Source organism: Sorex fumeus, unplaced genomic scaffold (genome assembly GCF_029834395.1).
Source record: "Sorex fumeus unplaced genomic scaffold, SorFum_2.1 ptg000015l, whole genome shotgun sequence".
Taxonomy (NCBI): domain Eukaryota; kingdom Metazoa; phylum Chordata; class Mammalia; order Eulipotyphla; family Soricidae; genus Sorex; species Sorex fumeus.
The window spans coordinates 5,983,343-6,008,986 of NW_026606072.1; the positions used below are offsets into that span (position 1 = coordinate 5,983,343).

At 48.2% G+C, this 25,644-nt stretch overlaps 1 protein-coding gene and 1 long non-coding RNA gene across 2 annotated transcripts in view; one reads left to right on the plus strand and one right to left on the minus strand.

Moving 5' to 3' along the window:
• Window positions 1-20,907, plus strand: part of EGFLAM (EGF like, fibronectin type III and laminin G domains) — a 189,438-nt gene extending 168,531 nt beyond the window's left edge. Inside the window, exons 20-24 of the mRNA XM_056112223.1 lie at window positions 2,162-2,240; window positions 4,753-4,896; window positions 13,402-13,485; window positions 18,846-18,949; window positions 19,764-20,907. Of these exons, the coding sequence (XP_055968198.1) occupies window positions 2,162-2,240; window positions 4,753-4,896; window positions 13,402-13,485; window positions 18,846-18,949; window positions 19,764-19,918 (566 nt within the window). The 3' untranslated portion in view covers window positions 19,919-20,907. The remainder of the gene's footprint in view (window positions 1-2,161; window positions 2,241-4,752; window positions 4,897-13,401; window positions 13,486-18,845; window positions 18,950-19,763) is intronic.
• Window positions 4,196-18,603, minus strand: LOC130021444 (uncharacterized). Its single transcript, XR_008792156.1, has 2 exons — window positions 18,314-18,603; window positions 4,196-4,991 (listed from the first exon to the last, which is right to left on the minus strand). It is a non-coding gene; the product is annotated as an uncharacterized LOC130021444 (long non-coding RNA).
• Window positions 20,908-25,644: the final 4,737 nt, after the last annotated feature.

The window sequence follows — 25,644 nt, forward strand, 5'->3', positions numbered from 1 at the left end:
GATGTGCTTGAGTTCCCATGTGAGGGGAGTGGTGAGTGGAGGGAAGCTTGTGGACAGGGAGTGCACAGACCCCTTTTGAGCCCCTATGCTGAGTTGATGTGTGACAAGCATGTCCTGACCGCTGGGCCACAGGCCCATGCTCTTAGCCAATAACAGCAGCCCCGGGTTGCCCATGATTCTCCCCTGGAGAAAAGCCGGAGCTGCAGAGCCGCCTGGCACTTGCTTATGTTGAGAAGGGCTCCTCCTCTTCAGCTCGGACAGTCTCTCTGCCCTTGCCCAGCTTGGCACCAGGTTCTGGAGATTTGGAACCTGGCGACACGCCTTCCCAGTTAATAGCACGTTTGGCCTCATATTGGCACCTCACTGGTTCCCTGTTCTGATTTCTCTTCCTTTGGGTCCGTCGCCTCCCCCCTCTCCACCCCACAGCTACTCCCTCTCTGCTCTCTTTTCCTTTTCCCACAATTCCTAGTCCCTCGCCTCCCCTTTGTCCCCTGCTTTTCCTCCTCCTCTCCCTTGCCATTGGCTTTCTCTTCTCCCTGCAGTGGCCCCGCAGTTCCCCCTATTTACTTGACTTTCTATGTATGCCCCATATTACCTCCAGTCTCTTTCCCTCTTTCTCTTTCTCCTTACTTTCTTCCCCATTTCTTCTGCTTGCACCAGTATGGAGAGTGGCTGGTGGGCTGCCCTGTCTTGTGAAGGCAAGAGCCTTTCACTCTGTCTCTGCTGTCCCTCTGGCTGGGACCCTGGTCTGGGGCTTTACCGCCTATGTCAATATCATTATCTCCCAAATTATCTATGAAGGTTTGATTTTTCTTTGCTGATCTTGTTTTCATGCCTTCTTTCTCTCTTTCCTTTGTTTTTGTGGAAAAAATTTGGGAAACATTTGGTGGCAACTGGCCAACATGGGATCTCATTGTCAATGAATTCTCAGTTTGCTGTAATCCGTCCCTCCCTCCCTCCTTCTCTCCCTCTTTCCTTCTCTTCCTTCCTCTTTCCTTCCTTCCTTCCTTCCTTCCTTCCTTCCTTCCTTCCTTCCTTCTTTCCTCCATTTCTTTCCTATTTTTCTCTTCTTTCCCTCCTTCCATCCCTTCCTTCCTATTTTGGTTAATGTCTACAGGTTGTTTAAACTCCCACCCATTGTTCATAATGTCAAATAATCATACATTTTCCTGGGTTCAGTGCCATCTTTGCAACCGTCGCATACATTTGTAAAGCTATAACTCATTTAGGAGTTGACTGTTCACTCTCATAACGTACATTTCTTTGACATTGTGATTCATATTACTGTAATTTCATTAAGCCTCCAATTCTGTGTCTTTCTAAAAGAGGGAAGAGATATTGTTTTTATCACCTTCATTAAAAAATTTTCCTTATTTTTTCCTAGTGTGTGACACCAAACATGACTATTTAATCCATTCTTTTGCTAAATGTGTGTAAAAGAGCAATTCTTCCTCTTTTAAAGAAAACACAGTGACGAGGAGCTGGGAGGAGGAGACTGCATTTCTAAAAAATTAGAAAGTAAAGAGTGATTTGGGCCTGGGAATCAGAAGAATCCATGCAGTTCTTGTTGTATTGCTCTCTTAGCTGAATTTGGAGCAAATATTTGATATTATTTGGGCCTCATTGGTCTTACCCATAAAATGGATAGAAGCCACCCTCCTCTTTCCTCTCTGCTGCCCCAGTGCTTGGTGGGGCAGATTAGTGATATAATGGAATATGGTTGTACAGAGAAAGTCAGAGATCTTTGTACTCTGCCACTGGTCTCAAGGTCCTGGTCTCAAATCCAGAAATCCCAATGGGCCTGGTTTGGCGATGATCTCCTCTGCTTCCTTTGAAGCACATTTAGAATCATCCTCAGCTGCTCCCTGCTTGGCCCAAGACCTACTCTTTAGCTCCCTAGAAGAATTGGGTCCCGATCATGTTTGTGCATATTGCACATTCTTCTCAGTCTTACTGAGGTCAATAGCAGCAATGACCACTCCCCAGAGAAGGGACATCAGGCAATCACTAGCTCCAGGCTAATGTGGCCAAGGGTAGCCCAGAAGGGAACACTCAATGTCCCCTCCCCAAGGGCTGACCCTTGTTCTGTCCTCCCTCGTGGTTAAGTGCTGGGGTCGAGAGCACTGCAGGCTAGTAACTTCCATTCTCTGTTCTCTCTCAGCTATCACCGAGCCCATTGAGATTCCGCAGTTTATTGGCCGCAGTTACCTGACCTATGACAATCCAGATATCCTCAAGAGGTATGTATATCAACAGATGCCTTTCTTGTCTCTTTGCAGGAAGATGTTTTCAGTATCCTCCCATAAGACTTCTGACTATCTCCCACCTCAGAGAAATGAGCTTAACCAGGGCCCCTCAAGGGAGAGGAGAAACACAACATAAACATAGACATAGAACAGAGTGAAACAAAACAAACATGCATGTAGCCCATCAAGCAGCCTCTTGACAAGCAACCCAAGCCCTTTTGGGTCTAAGGGCCTGGGGAGAGGAGCCTCCCCAGTGCTGGAATGTGTAGGATGCAGGCGGAGAGGGGCAGCAGGACTTGCGGCTTGAGCCTGGCCAGGAAGGCACTTCCTGGCAACGTGGCCCCCTCCATGCTCTTGTCTGACCACAGTCGGGAGCTCTTCCTGGAGTCAGGCACCCTGCAGCCAGATGCCACCCTAGGTTCATGTCCTCCTTTGCGTCTTCACCAGTGGGGCTCTGCTGTCCTCCTCTGGGTGTGAGTGCAGGGCCAGGCATACACCCATGCCACCGCCCTGGCTGTTCATCCCTGGGGCAGCAGAAGCTCCCACACTGAGCCAGACTCCAAGTCAACTGACGCTCTGGCATCTCCTGCTTGCAGGGAAAGGCCAAGCTGGCCCTAGGCAAAATCTTCCCATCAGGGAGCTTGGCTTTGGCGTGTGTAGTTTGACATTCATTTCCTTTCCATCTCTGGTAACTTTTAACATGCTGCTACCCTGTCCCTTTGACTTCGCTGCCGTTCTAGAACTTGGTTTCCCTTTCTGGTTGACTGCTTCACAGAATCAGGCAAAGCGCTCAACCAAAGGCCCTTAGTTTGGTAACTTTGGAACCGAAGTAGTTGAGAGACATTTTCCTTGGGTTATCAGCTATCAGGCTAACTGGGAACCACCTCAGGGCCCACTGTTCCAGCTTTCATTCTGCTTCATTATTTGTCAATAACTTGGGGAAGGACCTCTGATTTCCAGCCCAGAGAGAATCTTTTCCTTCAGTCTGTTCTCCTAAAACATGGGTATGGACATTCCATTCCCAGAAAGCAGGACGGTCTGAAAGGTCACAAGTCTTCAGCCCTGTTGTGTTTAGTGAGCGGCATGGGGTGGTTTGGGGCAGTAGAGGCTTTGAAGAAAGGAGGAATCATGACTCTGAAACCTGTGACGGTGTATATGTGTGTGTGTGTGTGTGTGTGTGTGTGTGTGTGTGTGTGTGTGTGTACACAGGCATGTGTGTGAGGCCCCAGGGAAATGTCAACTTCAGGGTCTGTGTCAATTAGGTGCTTTTAGCAGCAAGTATCAGAAAACTCAGCACAAATTATCTTAAACACAAAGGTTATTCTTTCATGTAGATATAGACCAAACTTTGACTATGTTACCAGAGATTCAAATCTCTCTCCCATTTCTGACTCGTTGTCTTCAACATGTTCTCTTGGGGCTGTTCCCATTCTCAGCAGCCTACAAAGGTCACTCTAAAGCAAGTACATTCGGTAGAACTGAAGGGGGTTGGGGAAGACAGGGATGATACCCCCACCCTACTGCCCCACCTTTTGCTTTTAGTGGTTTTGGTTTTTGTTTTTTAAGGGAAGGAATCTTTCCCAGAATGCTCCTGGTAAATGTTCTCTATCTCATTGGACAGTATTAGGTCATGCTCTCATGTTTAGCCAATCACTGCAGCCATCTGATCGACTTTACTTCAATCAATGTATAGGAAACCTGGGAGAAGCTGAGGAGGCAGTGCTCTGGGCTGGAGCTCTGGGTCCCTGGGTGGGGAAGGAGTCGTGGCAATGCCCTGCTACCCTAGGCCCTACAAGGGAAGGCAAGGCAGGCTTTCTGTGCAGATCAGTCCCCAGAATACACAGGTAAGGTCTTCCCTACTGAATGCGCTCTGTATCCTGGACCTGGATGTGGAACAGAGAATAGAAAGGACCTGCAAGGCGAGAAAAGAAGAGACCGACAGCAATGAGTACTGCTCTAGTGTAGGATTCGATTTTATTCAGTCCTACCTCACCTGTTTCTCTATAAGAAAATCATGCTTCTTCTTCCCCCATCATCCCCCGAAATGCTGAACTGGTCTCGGCCCAGGAGGCCCTCTCTGGTGATCTCTTCTTTAACCTCAAAGTGAGGCCAGAGTGGACATCCTCTGTCAGTACCACAACTCAACAATTGCCAACTTGAGCCTTAGGCAGTCAAGAAAGAGAGCTCACCCTACCGCCTACCAAGAGGCCCTTGAGTGGCAGGACAGGGAAATTGGAGGTGGGGCCTGGGGGTATAGCCCAGGCAGTGGCTTTGGCCAGAGTCTTGCTCGGCTCAGCCAGTGCTGTCCTGAGGGTGGGATTCCAAAGGCTGGTGCCCCTTTGGATCTCTGGGTGCCCCCTTTCAATATCTTTGAATCTCCATATCAAAAAGCCTGGACAGTCTTTATAATGGGGAGTGGGACAGACAGACCAAACTGGGATCACTCAGAAAAGGAGGTTGGTGGAGAATGCTTGATGAAGTGCCATTATTTCTGTGTTTCCTCCAGGGTTTCAGGCTCGAGATCAAATGCGTTCATGAGGTTTAAGACAACTGCCAAGGATGGCCTGCTGCTGTGGAGGGGAGACAGCCCCATGAGATCCAACAGTGACTTCATTTCCCTGGGCCTTCGCGATGGAGCTCTGGTATTCAGGTAACCACACGGCAGGCTTCCCTGGGCGGCACAGATCATGAAGTGGCTGGATTTGACTGTCTCAGCTCCAGACTCCTGATCCATCCAGAATCCACCTGATAGATCAGAGATCGGCAAATGACAGTCTGAGGTTCAAATTCTCCCTCCCTCTATTTTAGTGGATGAGGTTTTTGTGACACCTACTGTTCTTGTTTATCTATATATTGTCTCTGGTGGTATGGCAGTGATGGTGAGATAGCTGCCTTTGGGCTTCAAAACCTAAAATAATTCCCCAGTAACCCAGTAATAATCCAGCGGCCCCAGTTTTAGTAGGAGGCTACCCTGTGGCCCCCATTTGGAAGTGAAGGAATTGGAGAAAATGGACGTGGGTAAGGCCAGCCCTGGACATGGGCTCTCAGCTGTATGCTCACTAATATTTGGATTCTGTTTCTGTACAGTTGGGCAGCCTGGGAAGGAGAGGCCCCAGTTGTGGTTCTCACTTCAAAGAATCAGGCACACACAATCCTTGGAGGTCTGCATGTCATGGGGTTTGCTCATGCTTCGTGGATGATACTGAAATGGCCTATATAGCTTGGACCACACCTGGTTGTGTTCAAGGCTTACTCCTGGCTCTGTGCTCAGAGATCACTCCTGCTGAGGCTTGGGGTCAGTGGTGCTGAGAATCGAACCCAGGTCAATTGCATGCAAGGCAAACACCCTACCCACTATACTATCTTTCCAGACCTTCCTCACCTTTTTGAAGAGCAAACTTAACTGTTCTCAGATTTGTCAGATAGGTGGCAGTAAGTGAAAAACTACCTTTGTCTCATCAGGGTGGGTCCCTGCGGTACACACACACACACACACACACACACACACACACACACACACACTCTCCCCAAGGAATGGGAACTGGCTGGTGTAAGATGAAAAAGCTTCTCCTTGGTTGGGCAAATGGCTCAAAAGCTGGAGTACACACCTGGTGTGTGGAGAGCCTGAGCTATGTGCCCAGCACATGGCTGGGGATCGCCCAGCTGAGCCCGAGCAACATTGTACTGCTGACCCAGCATGCCAGGTCTACAATCAGGCCAGGTATCATCATGCCCTGGGCCCTGGGCCCCCTGAGTGTTGCCTGATGGACTCTCCCATCCACCAAATCACAGATCACAGATCACAGATCATCCTGTTATTCGTCGATTGTCTTGAGCAGGCCCCAGTAACGTCTCCTTCATCCTAGCCCTGAGATTATATTCAAGGCTCTTTAGGAGAAAGAGACCCATCATTGTTACTGGTATTTGGCATATTGGGTACGCCACGGGGAGTTTGCCAGACTCTGCCGTGTGGGCAGGCTACATTCGGTAGCCTGCCAGTTTGTCAAAGTAGGAATGAGATGTTATAATAAGATGTCGCGCGGCCGCAAATGCGGCCGCGCAGTTCCAGGAACTGGTTTTTATAGTCTCTGAGTCTTGGCCGCTGATGGGATTACACAGTGCCAGGGGGCCAGTTGGTAGGTGTGACCCCCGCCTACTGGAATTTGGAGGATCTGGGTGGAGGATGCTCGGCCCCAATCCGAGTAGGCTTGGAGATCTCGGCCCCGGAACCCGCGTGACTTTGTCCCTCTGCCAGTACCTTCAGGTGTGCGGAGAGTGGTCTCAGCATGGTGGTGGCTGGTCCACCAAATAAATAGATAAATAAATAAATAAACCTTTTCTAGAGATTTTGCTCTCAAGTGGGTGAGCCGAGATCACTGATTCTCACCTAGTGGGCCTGGAGCAGGGGTTGGCATTGTTAGAAATGCAAACTCTCAGGCATCTGTGCTCACCGCCCCCAGGGCCATCCTGATGTCTGCTGACCTTTGCACATCCCTGCCCCCTCTCCATCCCTCTGCTGCTTCTCAGCTGCCACCCCACAAGGCCCAGGGGTGCTCCCTATGGGAATGGGGGTTATTTGATCCTGTGAGACAAAGCAACCAAAGGGAGTCAAAGCATAAAGAAGATGAAGACTGAACTCTGGGGTTTCCTTGGGTGTTACGGGGTGACTGGCAACCTCGTCAGCATCCTTCCTCTCTGGCTTCTGCAGCCAATGCAGGGTTTCCAGCGAGGAGACACCAGTCACACTTGCCCCTTGAGAAATACCTGCTGGGGGCTCAGGGTGCTTGTGAGAGCTGTGTGGTTGCAGGTCAGAGCAGACAGACCACAGCCGCTGTTCCCCACCTAGCCCCTCACCCTGCTGGCTGGGCCCAAGGTCACACATAAAGTTCTTCACACCCTGCAGCAGGCTGGCTGCTGCGAAGCCATTTTCTTGTGGTTTTCCTGTGGTTAACCTCACCAAGGCCTCAAGTGCCTGATTGTGCCCAGAAAAGAGAAGTGAAACAGTAGCTCAGCCATGGGTGGGAGGCTCGACTTCCCCCCTAAAACCACCAGCTAAATCTATTCACCTCCCCCACACCCCCGCCCCAGCCCAGCAGGGAAACTTGATCTGTCCAGGAGCTACCCCACAGCTCCCAGCAGCTTCCACACAGGCTCCTGGCCAGCCCTTCCCCGGCCCCCAGGCCCACGGTGAGCCATTGCCTACTGCGTTCCTGCCTGGACACATTTCTTAAGTTACCATTTCTTTCTCGGGTTTGTGGAACTTGGCCCCGTGTGTTCCTCTTAAGCGTGGAGTTGTGGTGGCGCGCGTGGTGCTGGACTGTCCCCCCTGACCAGGCCTGGAGCTGCAGGCTCGCTGCTGAGTTATCGCCAACTCCCAGTCTGAGCATGAGCGCACAGCAGTTTGGCCCTTGAAGAGGTGGGTGGCCTCCTGGCCAGGTGCAGAGACTCCGCCGAGCAGGTGTGGGGAGGTCAGCAAGCACCTGGCTGATGCAATGCCCCGAGCACAAGAAACTGAGTTCGCAGTGGCCACCAGCCTGGACTTTGCCTGCACTCCACCCCCAGGGACCCTGCTGGCAGCCATCTGACTCCTCTAAAGCTCACGTGGCTCTGTCCGAAAGGAGGCCTTAGTTGTGGGGATATAAGTGTGTTCTTGCACAGGGCTTGAGACAGTTTCTGCTGGGGCAAGTTATTAGGGATAACGACTTTTGGAGGATAGCACTCTCAGCAGTGCCCATGGAGACAAGAGCTTCTCTTGGCAGTATTCCACCAGCAGTGCCAGCAGTTCAGGGCTTTAAGGTCCTGCTGTGCCAGTGAAGTGGAACTCCAGGGCCACGTGATGGTATAGATGCCCTGGCGATGTTGGGAGGCCAGGGATAGAAACCTGGTTGACACATGGCTGTCAGATCTCCCAACCCCAGGGGCAGTGATTTTCAGAAATGACCATCCCGGTCAGGGAGATGCCCAGGGGTGGGTGCCTGCCTTGCATGCTCAGGTCCTTGGGACCACGTGATTCTCTCTCCTGTCAAAGCACTGCTAGGTGTAACCTGAGAGGCCACTAGGCACTGCTGGGTGGTCCTGGTGGTCCCCAGCTCACTGGGCTGAGTACTGTTGGGCCCTGGCATTGGTTCCACCAATCTCAAGGTCAAAAGATTGCTTGGAATTAAAAAAAAGACCTGGGGGCTGGAGCGATAGTACAGTGGGTAAGGCATTTGCCTTGCATGCTGCTGACCCTGGTTTGATTTCCAGCATCCCATATGGTCCCCTGAGCACTGCCAGGAATAATTCCTGAGTGCAAAGCCAGGAGTAACCCCTAGGCATTCCTGGGTGTGATCCAAAAAGCAAAAATAAAATAAAATAAAAATTTAAGAGAGACCTGGGCTCTACAAAAACAGGTTGAGAATGCTATTTGGGTCTCCTAAAGAGTAATCGAAAGAGCTATGCTTGTAGTATCACGCTTCACTCAAGTGAGGAAAAGAATCTGGAGTTCCGATCTCCATCGACAATCAAGAATCAGGGATGCTGTCTTGTTTGCCAAGGCATCAAAATTCAGATGGTCTGGACACGTAATGAGATTTGGAGACGCTGGTCTAAAGCCGTTACTGACTGGATTCCACGGGATATCAAAAGATCACATGGTCGCTCACCTACGAGATGGTCAAACTTCTTCGTCAAGACCCTGAACTATCTGTTTGAGGCTCTTCGTGTTCCTGGAGCGAGCAGACGCCACTGGACTACAATAGCACGCGACAGGGATGAATGAAGATGTTACTGGTGCCCGCTAGAGCAAATTGATGAGTAATGGGATGGTCAAGTGATCAAGTGATCAAAAATTTAAAAATACCTTTTTTCCCTAAGATAAAAGGATTATCCTTGATTATGGGTTTTCTGTTTTCTAGAACCTTCCTCCTATTGGTAATGTAAGCAAAGAGGCAGTCTATAATGCTCTGTAAAGTGTAGTTATTATGACTAGACTCCTTTTGGTTTTGACTGGGGGGCTATTCCCATCTTTGTGCTTAGTATATTATGGCGGGGGTGGGTCTATTCCTGGCTCTGTGCTCAGGAGTGACCCCTGGCCAAGCTTGGGGAACCATATGTGGTTCCAGGAATTGAGTCAGATCTACCACATGTCAGGTAGTGCCATATCTTGAGTACCATCTCTCTGCTCCTACTAGGACATGGGCCCTTGCTCTTTGTCTCCATGGGCTGTTCTAGTATGCAGGCAAGCCATTTTTGAGGCTTTGATGTTTGATCCAGGTTCAAAAAAAACAATAGCAAGCTAAATAAAATTCTTTCTTCACCTAAATGCTCCTCCTCCTGCTGCTTCTGCCAGAGGAGGAGGAAAAACAATGGAAATCTTTACAAAGTGACATAGGGCTTTGATGCTGGATTTAGTAAAAAAAAAAAAGCGAATCAGGACACTTGGCTAAGGGCATTGCTTTCTTGTTTTGTTCCATTTGGTTTGAGGATTATCCATGAACCATAGAATGCAGGAAGTGGGTTTGTGAAAAGTCACTGGACTTCCCACTAATTTTCCATGTGATTTCCAGAACAGTTCAGTGCAGCAGAGGGAAGATATCAGACCTCAGGAAAGTCTGACCAAAGAGCAAGGGCCCATGTCATAGAAGGTGCTGCAGTGTAAAGAGAACATTGCTAAGACGTGTCCTGACACGGAGGCTGTTGAGGGGTTTCCAAAAGGCCTCACCTGCCAGTGGGTCCCAGGCTGCACCTGAACTCGGCCATCGCACTACCGCACATTCAGAAGGCCCACTTGGATCGGGAGAACCAATTCATCCTAACCCAGTTCCCCAGATGTGGAGAGAGAAATCAGACATGCCATACATGTTCATTTATGTTCACTTACTCATGCACTCCATTGCCCTAATCTTTCTTTTGGCTGTTGTTCTTGGAGAGATCATTTACATAAGTGCACAATGCTGAGGGTACAATCCTAAAACCTTTTCAGTACATAAACACCTTGAGATAGATAATCACCACCCGGAATAAGAGAGAAAGCACTTTCAGGAAGGCTCCCTCAGACTCTCTGCCAATGAAAGTGACATTTATCACTAGTCATTAATGTGTGACAATTGTCCAAGGTCACATGTCAGGCTGCCTGGAGAACAGGAACTTGCTTAGAGAGTCTGCAATCAAACAGAGTGAGGGGTTGGAGAGTCAGGCCATGGGGGTAGCGACTGTGTGTCACCCACAGCCCCTGCTTTCCATTGGTGTGTGAATCCCTGCGTTCAGGATATAGGTTGGACTCCATGAGCAGTCAGACCCTTTGTGCGATCAAGAATGTCATCATGCAAGAGGGCAGAAGAGAACAGCCTGTCCTTTGTCCCAGCACAGCTGAAAAGGTTTCTAGTTGCTAGATTACAATCACATTCCAGTCAGCCTCCCTGCAGTTACACCAGGACACCTTGATGCTAAGCGCTGGGTGTTCCTAACCCTTTTGGGTTACATATTTACAGTCTGTTGAGAGAGAGAGAGAGAGAGAGAGAGAGAGAGAGAGAGAGAAAGAGAGAGAGAGAGAGAGAGAGAGAGAAGAGGAGAGGAGAGGAGAGGGGAGGGGAGGGGAGGGGAGGGGAGGGGGGAGGGGAGGGGAGGGGAGGGGGGAGGGGAGGGGAGGGGAGAGAGGAGAAAGGAGAGAGAGGAGAGACATACGCACACACTCACACTTGCTCTACCAGGTGCAGCTTGATACCTTTAACTCTTGGTGGCCACTTTCTCCTTTCTAGATATCTTGGAGATTCCGGGCTGCATTAGGTGCTGCATATACTTTGGGTGGAGGGTGTTTCATTTGGTGCTTACTAAGTGTTGTGCTCTTGAGTGAGCTTAACTTAATACTCCCCACAACCCTTCGGGGAAGGCACAATTAACCTCACTTTGAGGAGAAGGACACTTAGGCCCAGAGAAGTCAAGCAAATTTCCCACAGTGACAGATGGTACTTGGTCAGGGGGGTAGTGAAGACAGGCTCCTCTGACCCAGAACCCGGCACTTACTCCCACACTGCGCTCTCCCTCCTAAATGCCAGCCACGGTAATTCAGCGAAGTTCCTCCAACCCACTCTCACCCATTTCGTTTGCATTCATGTCTCCCACAACATTTGGCCAGGAAATCCTGCGAGCTGAAAATTCCACCTACTCCCTGCTTCCTACCAAGAGCATTTGATGTGGGAAAATTCATTAGAAAACAGTGGATTTTCCAGGGTCAGAGTGACAGCTTCGTCCCATGCTATGTCAAGTCCCCCCAAATTCTATTCTTGGGTAAAGGTCGATGGGCTGGGTGACTTCTCTGAGCCTTCTCTCTTCAAGAGTCCTTTCCCTGGAGAACAGTGTGCACTTTCTGGCCTGGCGCTGGGCTCAGAAGGAGCACTTGCCAGCGCTCAGTCACCCACACAGGTTTGCTCACGGCTTTCCCCACTCTTGGGCAGCGAGAGGAGGAGCAGCACGTGCTTTTAAAGGAGGAGCGCAACAGCCAGGCCGTGTGGGACACATTTGCTTTCAAAAGCATGATTACACAGGCCTTGTCCCATTACCCAGGGGAGGGCTGGGCTGCTGGGCCCCTGCCCATGCTAGAGTAGTCATTCACTAAATATTTGTTGAATCCAATTAAATCCGAGTAATTGAATGAACTCGGGGCTAAGAGGACTATTTCTCTCTGGTAAACATGCTCGAGTCTTCTGATACCCTGAGGGTCCCGGGGTGTCTAGGTATCTGGAAAACTGAAAGAGAAAATCAGAAGCGACCTGAGTAGACTTGCTTTCAGAGTAAAATGGGGGCTGGCAGTGGATAATATGCCAAGTTCAGCTTGTACACAGCAGCTTTGGGATTTTAGGCAAATTCCCCTAATACCTCTGGGACTCCCTCCGGCAATGTTCTGTTCTGTTCTGTTCTGTTTTTGTTTTGTAAAAAGTGAAAACAATGCATTAGTTTCCAGGGGCTGCCGTAACAAATGACCATGAAATGGGTGGTTTCAGACAATAGACATTTATATTCTCGCAAGTCAAATGTTGGGAGTCTAAAATGCAGGTACTGGCAACACGGGTTTTGTTTTGTTTTGCTTTTTCCTGGGGACTCTGAGAGAAAACCTGTTTTATGTGTTTCTTAGCATGTCTGGAGTTTCAGGCAGTCCTTGGTGTCCCTTGGCTTATAACTGCATCACTCCTAGTTCTGCCCCCATCTGCAGATGCTGTTCTCCCCTCTGTGTCCACCTGTCCTCTTCTTATGAGGACGTCAGCCTTATTGAATTAAGGGCTGCTGACACTCTGTATGGTTCCACCTTAACTCCATGGGTAAGAACCCGATTTCCAAACCCTCTCTAACTATGAAGCTCTGGGAGTGCATAGAATTCTGGGAAGAAGAGAGCAGTTTATTTAACACAGCATTTTTAAATAAAATCTGGTAATGATTTAGAGTAATGCTATTCCTAACGTCTAGAAGAACAAAACCTGTTCCTGGTGTTGCTGTCTATGGGACTTTGGGGGGAAAATCATACTTGAGAACAATATGCTATATGAAATAAGCCTGTCCAGAAAGGAAAAACTATGATCCTTCTTATAGGAGACATGTATCACAATCAGATTCCTACAGGCACAACACAGAATAGAGGCTGCCAGAGAAAGGGAGTGTCTCTGCGTTGACGGGCAGGCAGAGTTAGCTTCTTTGCAAGGTCATGAGGAAATGTGGAGGTTGTTTGCAAAGCATTAATACTGCTGCCCATGGACACATGAAAGTGAAGATGGTAAAATTTGTTGTGCGTATTTTAATAACAACTAAAAAATATTTGGTCCTTCATGGTCTCCATTGGAAATTGCAACCCTTTATAACTATGTTGTATCCATACAAGAAACCATACAAGTTTGAGGGGCTGGAGTAATAGCACAGCGGGTAGGGCATTTGCCTTGCACGTGACTGACCTGGGTTTGATTCCCAGCATCCCATATGGTTCCCTGAGCACCGCCAGAGTAATTCCTGAGTACAGAGCCAGGAGTAAACCCCCCAAAAACCCCAAAAAACTAAAACAAAAACAAAAATCCAAAACAAAACAGAAAAACAGTTCAAGTGCCAAAATACTCTGTGAGGAGAATTGTTGGTGTCAGCCTGTGCAGAGTTTTATTTTGTTCTCCATCTTCTCTTTCTCTGATGTCTTTAGCTACAACCTGGGCAGTGGTGTGGCATCCATCATGGTGAATGGCTCCTTCCACGATGGTCGGTGGCACCGAGTCAAGGCTGTCAGGTGAGTCCAATGTCCACAGAAGACAGAGCTCCATGGAGATGGGCTCTGAATGCCTTTTCCCTGAGTCTCATTATCCTGCTTGCCTCTCATTCTGCCTCCTGATTGTGCTCAGTTAGACTCCCTTTACCAATCATGCCTTTCACTTACACGACAGGCTAGAGAGACTAGACTCCCACTGCACACAGTGGCCTCAAACGGCAGAGCTTTGCTGGATACAGGACAACATGGTTGCAAACATCAGCAAGGTGTAGTTCCTAGTAAGATGTAGTTATTTCTTGTGAGATGACATTACTGGATGGGAGGGCTTTGAAGATTCCTCATCATTATTATTATTTCTCTTCTTCCTCCTCTACCTTCTCTTTGTCCTCCCCCTCCTCCTTGTCCTCCTCCTCCTCCTCCTTTTATTCCTTTTCCTTTTCTGATTTTTCTGCTTTTTTTTTAAACATCACATTTACCTTAGAAACCTTGTGCACTTGTCCCGATGATATAGTCCTCCTCAAAGAGGGCATTTTCCTCACTTTCCTTGGGTGAATCATTCTCTTAAAATTTCAGTTTTTACCAATTCCAGTTGAAATATATGGCCGAAATGAGAGAAAAAGAAAAAATGGATGGGAGGAATGAGGTGAGGTCTCTCTTTTTTTGGTGGAGGGATGGCACAGAAGTTCAGTGGTAGAAGAGATGATAATTATCCATTTTTAAAATTTTAATTTTTAAAAAAATTTATTTTCCCCTTATACCTTATATAAGGTAAAGGTAAAGGTAAAGGCCCTCCCGTTGTTCATTGATTTGCTCGAGCGGAGCGATAGCACAGCGGGTAGGGCGTCTGCCTTGCACGCAGCCAACATGGCCGACCCGAGTTCGATTCCTCCGCCCCTCTCGGAGAGCCCGGCAAGCTACCGAGAGTATTCGATATGCCAGACACAGTAACAACAAAGTCTCCAATGGAGACGTTCCTGGGCCCGCTTGAGCAAATCGATGATCAATGGAAGGGCCTTTACTTTTTATACCTTATATAAACACTGCGGTTTACAGAGTTGTTCATGATGATTTGTTGCAGACATTCAATATACCAACACCAATCCCACCATCATTGCACCTTCCCACCACTATTATCTTCAGTTTTCTCAACCATCCCTTATGCCTGTCCCCATAGCAGACCCTCGATAATTTATTTTATATTGATTATTATAAATAATTTGCTAAAAGAATGATTAAAAATTGTTTCCTCAGGAGAAATTTAGTGAAGATTGTTGTATCTTACCATTAAGCCCTCGTATAAGTGTTACTAAGATGTTGTTACAGGTTAAGCTTTTTGTGTTGACATTTTGTTAATTGAGATTGATTGCCTTCTACATTACATTCCATCTAATATGGTGTGCTACTCCGGGTTTATCAGAATTACACACATTTAGAGGTATGACGCTAAGCTCCTAAAATCCCACAATGTTGTAAACAAGTGACAAATCAATGGAAAAGTAAGACAAAAATGACAGTTCTGCTGCCTGTGGCCATACTCTTAATGACCTATTTTGAGAAACTGAACTTTGGCCCAAACATAGCTAATAATGAAATGTAAATCTTAACATATTAGAAGTTTTTAGGAGATGAACCATAGAGTGTCCCTGGTTCAGGTTCTGTGAAAATTTTCAACAGCTCCTTCTGAGAGGTCTGTAGGCCATCAGCAAAGCCATGGAAACATGATCAGCTCCCTTGGCTCTCATAAAGTTTGTGGTAGGAGCAACATGGCTCCAGTTCCCCATCCATTGCACCTGACTTTTCATCATAGAGTGTGTCTGAACACTGAAGCAGATCCCTGCCCCTCAGCTGAACAACCTTGCCTAGAATGTCTTTGAGAAAGTCACCTTGATAAAGTCCTAAGTTTGACTTGTTGAAAAAAGAGATAAATATTAAAAGCCACATGAACAGATTCAAGCTCAATTATGTTCTAGAATATAAGTCCAAATGATCATCGTCACACCTGTCTCCCAAATACCCCTGAATTCATGGCTTTAATTCCTTCTTTTCTCTCTCCTGCTCATCCTTAAAAGAGATGATTCAGAAATATACAAAGGAATGTGTAATTCTTCAAGTTCTTACCTTCATACTACACATAATCCTTATAGTCCGCATGGGTGGTAGGTTGCTGTGAAAAGTAAACAGAAGGAACAGAGACCTGGACCTGATGGGTAGGAAGACTCATGCATATATTCCGGAGGTATATCTCAGCCTAGATCTGGTCTAGGTCTAAGAGCCGAGTCAAAACCATGAACATTGGGGCTGGAACGATAGTACAGCAGGTGTGTTTGCCTTGCACAAAGCCGACCTGGGTTCGATTCCCAGCATCCCTTATGGTCCCCTGAGCACCACCAGGAGTAATTCCTGAATGCAGAGCCAGGAGTAACCCCTGAGTATTGCTGGGTGTGACCCAAAAAGCAAAAAAAAAAACAAAAAACAAAACAAAACAAAAAAAAACAAACAAAACAAAACAAAACCCGGAATGTCAAGTATGGCAGGAAGATTTGAATGGATCCTTTAATTCTCTGCAACAGACTCCAGGATAAGAGATGGGGGAAATCAGTTAGGAGGGCATCTCCCAGGGGAGACTGCTTACTATTCTGTCTTTTCTGAGTAATGTTGGTCTTGCTGGCATTCTAGCAAAAAGAGAAAATTCACCCTCATTTAATATCATCTTCAGGACACCAGGTATTTTACACTTATCTCTACAATGCTATTTTATAGATGAGAATGATGATGATACTAAAAACAATAACAACAAAGTCTTGGGACTGGAGCGATAGCACTGGAGCGATAGCACAGAGGGTAGGGCATTAGCCCAGTATGTAGCCGACCTGGGTTCGATTCCCAGCATCCCATATGGTCCTGTGAGCACCACCAGGAGTAATTCCTGGGTGCATGAGCCAGGAGTAACCCCTGTGCATCGCAGGGTGTGACCCAAAAAGAAAAAAAACAAAAAAATATAGTCTTCTGTTGCTCTTTGTAGAGCATGTGTGTATCAGATGCTTTGTTCATTGCTTGCATAACCTCCAGTCTCCACAACAGCCCTGGTCAGTGACTATTGTATTTAATCCTACTTCAAATAATGTTGAAAGCTCCACAGATTTGTTGTTCATTTACCCACTGCTGTGAATCATGCTCTATTTGGGACATGTGAGATACAACATTGAATACCAGCATTTTTAGCATTCTTACCTGAATGTTCTTGCATTCTGGCTGGAGCAGTAAACAGTGAGTAAGAAGCATAATACACATTACTTACTGTGCTGGATGGTAATGTTTTCAGACCACAGTGCCTTTTACTGACCATGGAAAATATAATGAAAGCATGTGCTCTGGAGAAAGTGAAATAATGGATCTTTCTGGAGCTAGCTATCTCCAGGAGATAGCTCCAAGCACTGAGCTTATGCATTACATGTGGGAGACCTGGTTTAATCCCCAACACTGCTGGACTCCCAAGCACAGATACAAAAACCCTCAAGCAGTGGACTGTTGCAGAACTTGTGCACCATTGGGTGTCACCCTATTCTGCCCATCCCAATAATAATGTGCCTCTTGAGTATTATAGACACTAGTAATAACTAAACATCAGATTATTGTACTGTGTACATAAAGATGGGAACTATGGACCAAAGCCATAGCACAGTGGATAGAGAATGTGCCTTGCACATGGCCCACCTGGGTTCAATATCTGGTACCACATATGGTTCCCCAAGCCTGTCATGAGTGATCACTGCACACAGAAATAAGAATAAGCCCTGAATAAGCCCTGTTGTTCTATAGGTATGAAATAGCAACAAAAAGGTTGGTAACTGTACAAGTTTGTATATTGGATATTAAGAAATCTAGCATTTTTCCCTCCTTAAATTCCAGGATGCCAACAGCCAGGCCTATTTGCCACAGCACTGGAGAAGAAAATCCAGAAATCCCTAAGAGAATGATTGACCACAGTACTATGACGCCCAGTACTATACTATGCATGGGCACAGAACCATCCCCAACGCACAAAGGGCTACCAGTCTGCCCCAGTGATACATACGAATCTCTGAAGTGGCGACCAGAAATCACTACACTCTTAGAAAATGCCTCCATTATAGAAGATGGACCTCAGAAAAACTAGACATAGCAAAACCACTTGGAGGAAACAGAAACCTTGAATATAAAAGTGATTTCAAAATACCGGCTATTGATATAATCAGAGAATGAGAGATTATTAACCCAAGAAACAAAAATAGTTACTTGAAAAGGAAAAAGCAACAAAAAAGAAAGTGTGACCTGAGTTGGTAGCACCCCAAGAGCACAGAAACAGGTATATATCCATGAAGACAGTTCATGGGGCTAGACATGTTTGGAAATAAGCTGAGAAAACTGCAAAGCCTTTGCCACAGAGAAAATACTGTCACTGCTCTGTCTCGGAGTCTCTTTGGTGTGGGGATGGGGGTCCTTTAGCAACTTTTAAGTCACTCTTTGCCATCCCTGGGAGTTATCTTCAAACTACAGATGCTTCTCTTTGTACTTTGAGCCACAACCAAATTTATCACAGATCACACTGTCTCAAAACTCACTTTAGACTTTCCTGTAACCAAACTCATTTCAGGCTACACCATCACCAATCCTACCTCAGAGGACCCCATCACCAAAATCACCTCAGGCCACTCTGTCTACAAATTGACCTCAGGCCACCCCCATCACCAAACTTACCTCATGGCACCCCATCACCAAATTCACCTCAGATTAACTACTTTGTCATCAAACTCACCTCAGGCCACTTCATCACCAAATTCACCTCAGGACACCCCATCACCAAACTTACCTCATGCCACCCCTTCAGTTCTCTTGGTCTCTCTTGCCCTGCGGTGCATCCTAACAGATTTGCTCCTTCACCACCTGCTTCTGGCTTCAGTTTTCACCTCCCCATTCCTCACTCTGGAATTCTTTCTGCTCTGTCATTCCCAAACCTCCTCTTTACTCTCTTAGCCTTTTCCTTCTCTTCTTCTCCCAATCCCACAGAACTGATCTCCAACAGGATTTCCTATAAGGTTTCTCCACCCTCTCACCAATAATTTTCCATCCTGATCTTGGCCAGATGCCCCTCCTATGTGTTTCCACAGCACCCTGGCATTCCTCTACCAAGTGGTGAACTATTGTCACATGCAATTAGATATTTTTAGCTTTGCTCACTAGACCCAGTCTCCTGAGGGCCAGGCATAATGTTTTCTTTCACATTTACAGCTCTGTCTTTTAGCACAGTAACTGCCTGACATTATCAGAGGGACTTCAATACTTTATACACAAAATGAGTGCATGGTTGATTGAAGCTCTCAGAATCATGGTGGTTTTTACAGGGATGGCCAGTTGGGGAAGATAACTGTGGATGACTATGGAGCAAGAACAGGCAAATCTCCTGGCAAGATGCGGCAGCTCAACATGCATGGAGCTCTGTACGTGGGTAGGTGTCTTTTGATTAACCTAAATGACTGCAATGCTTTGTCTTGTTAGTCCTGCATTTGTTAGGCTGGGGAACCCCAAAGCCATATTCTTCATTGGATCAGCCAGATACATAGAAATCAGGACATTCTCCAAATATTTCACTCCTCCATTTTCTGAACTTCTGACTCATGCCAGGGGGCAGAAAACACTTAGCTGCTTTTGTGTTTTGGACTTAGGCACGAGCAAAGTCATTCTCTTCTTGTTTATGGGACAGGAATCTACTAAATATAGCTTCTTGAATTCACTTGGAGGAAGGAGAATCTGTCTCCCTGGGTCCTCTCAGAAATAGAATGAGTGGTATTTCTATGAATAGCTGAGACTGTTAATGCTGACACATTAACATGAAAAGAGATCTTTATCCCAGTAATGTTTTTTCAATGTGGAACTTAATCAAAAGCATTGAATAGCAGTGTATTTATTTTTGTTTAAGATGTCATCATCTCTAACTCTATACTACATTTTGTTGACATGACAGAACATTTTGGAACATTTACAATATTTAGATTATACTACATCTACAGCATTTTAGATACCGACAGAAATTATACAGAAGGTATATATTTAGAACCTCTGACTGTATATCAAATTGATCCAGGTCAACCCGAAGATTCTTAGACAAATTAGACAGGTTGTGATGGACTGAACAGTTGTAAGCACTCATAGCCCTTATTTTTTCTATGAGCCAAGGGATTTGGGGGTCAGTAGATATGTAAATGTCTCAATAAGATATCCTTCCCTAGGGCTAACCTCAGCTCCTTCTTACTTCCTGGCAGGTGGAATGAAGGAAATTGCTCTGCACACTAGCAGGCAATTCCTGCGAGGCCTCGTGGGCTGCATCTCTCACTTCACACTGTCCACTGATTATCACATTTCACTTGTGGAAGATGCTGTGGATGGGAAAAACATCAACACATGTGGAGCCAAGTAACACCAGTTGGCCTTGCCCAAGGGACAGAGCCTTCTTCTATCTGGGACTCCCGCCATGAGACCCTGCCTGGTATCATACTCAGAGGCACAGGGATTGAGTGTGCTTCCTCTCACCAAGAACCCGTACACCCTGAGGAGAAGCTAGCACCACACCGAGAGTCCCTGTGAGGCCTTTCCTGCTGACTCTCCGTGGGCCAAACCCCAAGGCTGACTCTGTAGGAAGCACCAGACTTTGTCCATTGAATGTGGAGTGGCTGCCCTAGGTCACACATCAGTGGAAATTCCAGAGCTTGTCTGCTGTAGCTCAGTGACTGTGTTGTGATTCATAGTGCTTTAAAAAAAAAGGAAGGAAAAGTGAGAGAGAGAGACCCAAAGGGCAGTATTAAAATACTTTTCTCCTTCCCTGACTCATAATACTCTTCCTGACAACAGAATAACTGTGTGACCTTCCCCTGAATTTTGTACCTTGTCCATGAATAGTATTAACCCCTTCCAGTCCTCACTGACTGGTTCATTAGTTCATGGAAATAAAGATGAGTGGAGACTCATCTTTATTTGATAAGGAGGCATGGGATCATATCATAATGCAACCCCCTAAGTCTACCTTAGTGAGAAATCCTTGATTTTTATAATGTAAACCCAAGAAAACAGGAACCATCATTTTGTAGCTGTCCTTTTGTATGTGTATATTTTTATAGCTGCAGATTGTCCACACAGGTATACTTTTACAGGTGTGAGTGGACAAGGCTGAATTCTTTGCACACTCCTACAAATGTGCTCCCCAAAGAAATGCAGTAGAGGGTGAGTGGGATTTGCGGGCGCTGCCTCCTGTCTTGGTAAGGGTTGATGGCTTCAGAAGAGGAACAGGAAGCTTTCCCAAAGAAGCAGATGAGTGGGAGCATGTGTGATTGAGGTGGCTCACTGTCAATTATGTTTCTAGGAGGTGGGGCCATGGCACAGTAAACTCGAATAAAGGAGACAAGAAGGCTGGATCGTATTCATCTGGTCATTCCTTTCAGGTGTTACTGATCCTTGCAGAAGTCTTGCTCTGATATGAACTCAGTGTCTTGGTGTTTCTAAAGTGTTCTAAAGTGTCTCAGTGTTCCGTGTTTCTAAAGATGTGTGAGGGGCAGGGCAGCAAGCGCGGAGATAAGGCTGCTTCCCTCTGTGCTGTCACTGACCACGCCTCCTTGCTGACCAGTCACATGACTGTAGGGACAGCTGTCTCACTGGCTAATTGCCAGGACAGGGCTTGCTAAGGGAAAGGTGATGAACAAGGCCACCAAAGAAGGAGGGAAGTACAATCTGATGCACACAGGAGTCTATGAATAGTCTCCTGCAGGAGTCCACTCCTGCCTGTGGCCCGTAGTCAGCAAGGACTTCTGAGCTTTGTACATGGTTTTAGGCATGTACCAAAAACAAAAGAAAGAAACATCAGAGAAGACCTTATGTCTTCACCTTCTGCTTCTGATCTCTAGGAGTTTCGATGACCAGGACTATTCTGGTTACAGGTAGTGACGGTGACAATGACAGAACATGAGGCTCTACTATCCATGTCGCCTATGTAGTACAGTTCAAAGAAGGACACATGAGAGAAAGCTTTATTCACTTCTTTTCAGTGACCCTGTCCTCCACACCTTTCCTCAGAGAGTACTAGGGACAATGCTTCTCAACGAGAAGGGGATTGTTCTCCAAATGAGTGCATTGGGGATCAGTTGTTTCTGGCTAAGAAAAGCAACTCATCATGAGTTTTCAGCCAGCTGAGCTGAAGCCAGAAGTTGTAGCTGAGCTATTGCTCCATCTAAGTGTGATCCAGTGAAAAGTGCAATGACCCAGGACTGGGAGCCTGGGAGAGTGGGTTGAAGCTGCGGAAAACTCCGAACCACCTCCTCCCTGGGTGGTGTACACAGCGAAGTGGGAATCAGCCAGCAGGAGCTGCAGGAGTGGAGGAGGGTCTTGCCCCACAGGGGCCCAGGAGTTGCTATCTGACCCCTGGGAGGTGCAGGAGAGAAAAACAGAGCAAGACACTGGGTAGGCAGACTGGAAGGGCCAGTCCATTCCCCTCACAATGATATAGACAAGGAGAGGTGAGAGGCTGGGAAGGCTCCAGAGTTGGCTCGGAAGGTAAAATCAAGATGATCACAGAAGTTAGACGGAGAGTCAGGTGGCAGGAGAGCTAAGAAGAGAAATGCCCGGGGAGGGGGGTGTCCTGCTTTCTCTCTGCCTGTCTCTCTGTCGCTGTGGCACAGGTGCTCGTGCTCCTTGAGAGTCAGCTTGGCAGCTCTGCTAAGCCTGATGGGTCTTGAGGAGTTGGTTCCTCTCCCTGCTGAACTTGCACCTGTGTCCAAGATTGAATCCATGTGGGACCACCTGGGGTGGCATGGAGAGTGCCTGGACACTTTCCCATGGAGGCAGACAAGAACAACGGAGGAAAGACAGAAAGGCTTCCCACAGAACTAGTACTCTCCTGTGTCACTTCAGCCAAAATTTATTCACCAGAAGCCTGCAGATTTAAGATATGAAGAGACAGACTCCTGCTGATAAGTCACCTGGTGAAGGGAATTAAACTGATGCAGGAAGAGATGAAATCAGGACATTGATGCAACTGAACTGCCACAGCACGTCACAAGATGGAGAGGACAGAAGCAGTAGAGAGGCACATGACCTCTTTTCTCCTGCAGGAACGCTTTGGGGTGGGGACAAAGTCTGTGACATTGTCAGTGACGTGCCCAATGGGACAGCATCCACAGTTTCTCCAGCTTTGCCTCCCGTGCCCTGCTTTCCTTCATCATTCCAGCTGTTGTCTGACACTTGGCAGCTGGGTGGTTATTCTGAGAAGAAGGGACTCATCAGAGTGTGGGCCCTGTGCAGGGTTCTGGAGTCGTGACCCTGTGCAGAGGTTCCTGGGAAGTTTAGGTTCAAGAGCCAGGACTGGAGCATAACCAAGGAATGTGACCATTAATGGCATCCTTGTCCTGGGACAAAAGGGTTTCCTGAAAAGCTTCTGTCTCACAACCAAGATCTTAGAGAATTCCCTGGAACTTCCTGTGTGTTCTGAGCAAGGATGACCGGGAAGGCCGAGGGTGGGGGGGATGAGAAACATCATTTTGCTTTTTCTCTCGAAACTTTGACAGGTTTCCCCTCTGTGGTGGAGTTTCAGTCGGGGAGGTCTGTGGGCTCTTTTTGGTCCCCATTCTTCCCGGGAGTGCCTGGCCCCCGCTGACCCCAGCCTGTCACACACCAGCTGGCCCGCCCTCTTACTTTGCCTTGTGTGATTTCCTGTCCGAGTCGGCTCCAGTCTCCAGGCCGGCTCCAACACAAACAGGCTCTCTGCCTTCCACACGCGAATGTCCGGGGGTCAGAGTCGCTGGGGCTTTCCTTCCGGCTCCCCGCCACCACCACCCACCTCCCTGCGCTCCCCGGGCGAGAGGCGGGAGCTCGGAAACGTGCCCGTTGCTGGCAGGCTGCTGGCTTTCCACTTGGAGGAAAAGCTGCATTTTTCACCTTTAGCCTAGAAAAATATGGTTCTCAGAAAGCTTGTTTTTAGCACGGAGAGTTCCCAGAGGAAGAGGAACAGGGAGTAGGAGGGGGCCCCGCCCCCGCGGAACCCTGACAGCCACCTCCTGGCCCCAGAAGGATGCTGGTTCCTGGGAGGGGACAGCCCGCAGAGCCTCGCAGTGAAGAAAAGAGTGGTGGGAAATCCACTGTCCAGGAGAGACAGCAAATGCTCTAAGAAAGGGCCCGGGCAAAGCCTCCCAGAGTCCTGGCCAGGAGCCCAGGGCAGCTGCCCTTGACGGCCCAGGTGCACCTGGACCCCAAGCTGGGATCTGTGTGATGGGCTTCACTGCGCTCAACGGAGTCCATCATCTCCCAACAACTCACCCAGTGCCTCAGCGACTCTGGTGAGGGGATGGGGGATTCTGTCCCTGCTCAGAGCAGAGAGTCCTGAGATTCTATTGTGAAGGCTGAGCCATCAGTTCTAAAGGGGACAGGAATGAAACAAAGGCAAGAAAGAAATGCTCCAGGACTATCCCCAAGGGGCAGAACCCAAAGGAGGGGACCAAGGCTGCCTCAGCCTTGCCTGGCCCTCACCCCTGGCCTTCCCCTGCATCCTATCAGGGCACTTCTATTGGGGGGGGTGCATTTCTACTCACTGAGCATGGAAGAGGGGAGCTTCTTCCTTGACACCCCCTCTTCCGGCCTCCCGCAGGCATCTGCGCTGGCGGACAATCACAGTTCTCATGAGGGAGTTGCTGCTCACAAGTGGCTGGATCGGGCAGCGAAAAGACCAATGTGACTCACAACACAGAAGCACTTCTAGGACAGGCTCTGAGGGTCATTGTTCTTCAATGTGACCTTCAAAGGCGACATCGTTTTTCTCCCCAAAGTCAGTCAGGAGAGGGCCGGGTGCCAAAGGCTTTCCTTCACTCTCCGTGTGGTTGGTGAGTTCAGAGGCCACCCCTGGCAGTGCTCAGGGCTATTCCCAGCTTGCTACACAGGGTGGGGTTCCTCCCAGTGGTCCTCGGAGGCCTGTGCAGTGCCAGGGGCCTACAGCATGCAAAGCCTGAGCGGCAGCCCTCTGAGCCATCTCCTGGTCCCTGTGTTTATGGATTTGATCTTAATAACAGATTTGACTTCTGAGAGCCAGAGCAGATGGCCTGGCCTCAGGCCCGGGGTGGCAGAGCAACCCAGGGAGCTGGGCCCTACTCAGGCCTCTGCCAGGAGGGCATGGCCCTGCCCGCTCCCTCACCTCCAGTGCCATGCAGCTGCCTGACAGCCCTGGGGTGGGTCTGTGGCCTGGTGTGGCTCCCTCCAGTTTGCTGTCAATGACAATAAAGTCCTGCGGTGGAGTGAGGGGTGGATGGGGCCAAGGCTGTTGGCCCAGTGGCTTTGTAGCAGTTTCTCATCACAGCTTTGAGTCTGTCTTTGGCCCATTTACTCATGTCCTAGCCGGCAGATTCCAGGCTGAGGCGACATGGATGCAGAGACCGCGGAGTCCAGCCTCTTCCCCCCAACACCACGCCACGAGGTCTCAGTTTTAACTTTCCCTTCCTCTCCTCTGCCTCCCCCATCACAAATAAGACACAAGTAGAGAGGGTAGGCAGTGGAGACACCCCCCCCCCCCCAACTCCAGCTGTTCTTCTACCTGAAAAGGCAACATCCCTGTCCTAGGACATGCAGAGCTCTCGGGAGCTCGTCTCCCCAGAAAGAAGGGGCAGGAACAAGGTGTCCAGCTTGCGGCATGAGCACACTGCTTTAGTTTTGTCTTCCTCTCTCGGACTTAACGAAAATTATAGGGGCACAGACACTCCTGACAGGTAGCATGGCTCCCCTCCACACCTCCCCCAAACCCAGGGCCTGCCCAGCTGTCACCTTCAAGGACAGACTCAGCCAGGGGCTACCCTAAGGGGCTACTACTCTGCCTTGACTCCAAGAGGTCTTGGGTTGGAATGGCTCAAAAAAGCAAGGCCAGGGACGCTCAAGGAATTTGCTTATGTACACTCATTTTTCAGGAATAAAAATAACAGGCAGCAGGCCAGATGGATTAGCTGAGGAAAACCCTGCTAAGAAATTGGCTGAGGAAACAGGCTGTCAGACCAAGAGGAAAGGGAGCACGGGACGGCGGCTTCCAAGGCCAGCTGCTTGGGGTCGGCCCTTGCTAACTGCACAAGTTCTCACTAAACTGGGGTGAAAAGGGTGTGGGGGATGGGGGTGAAAGGAGGGTAA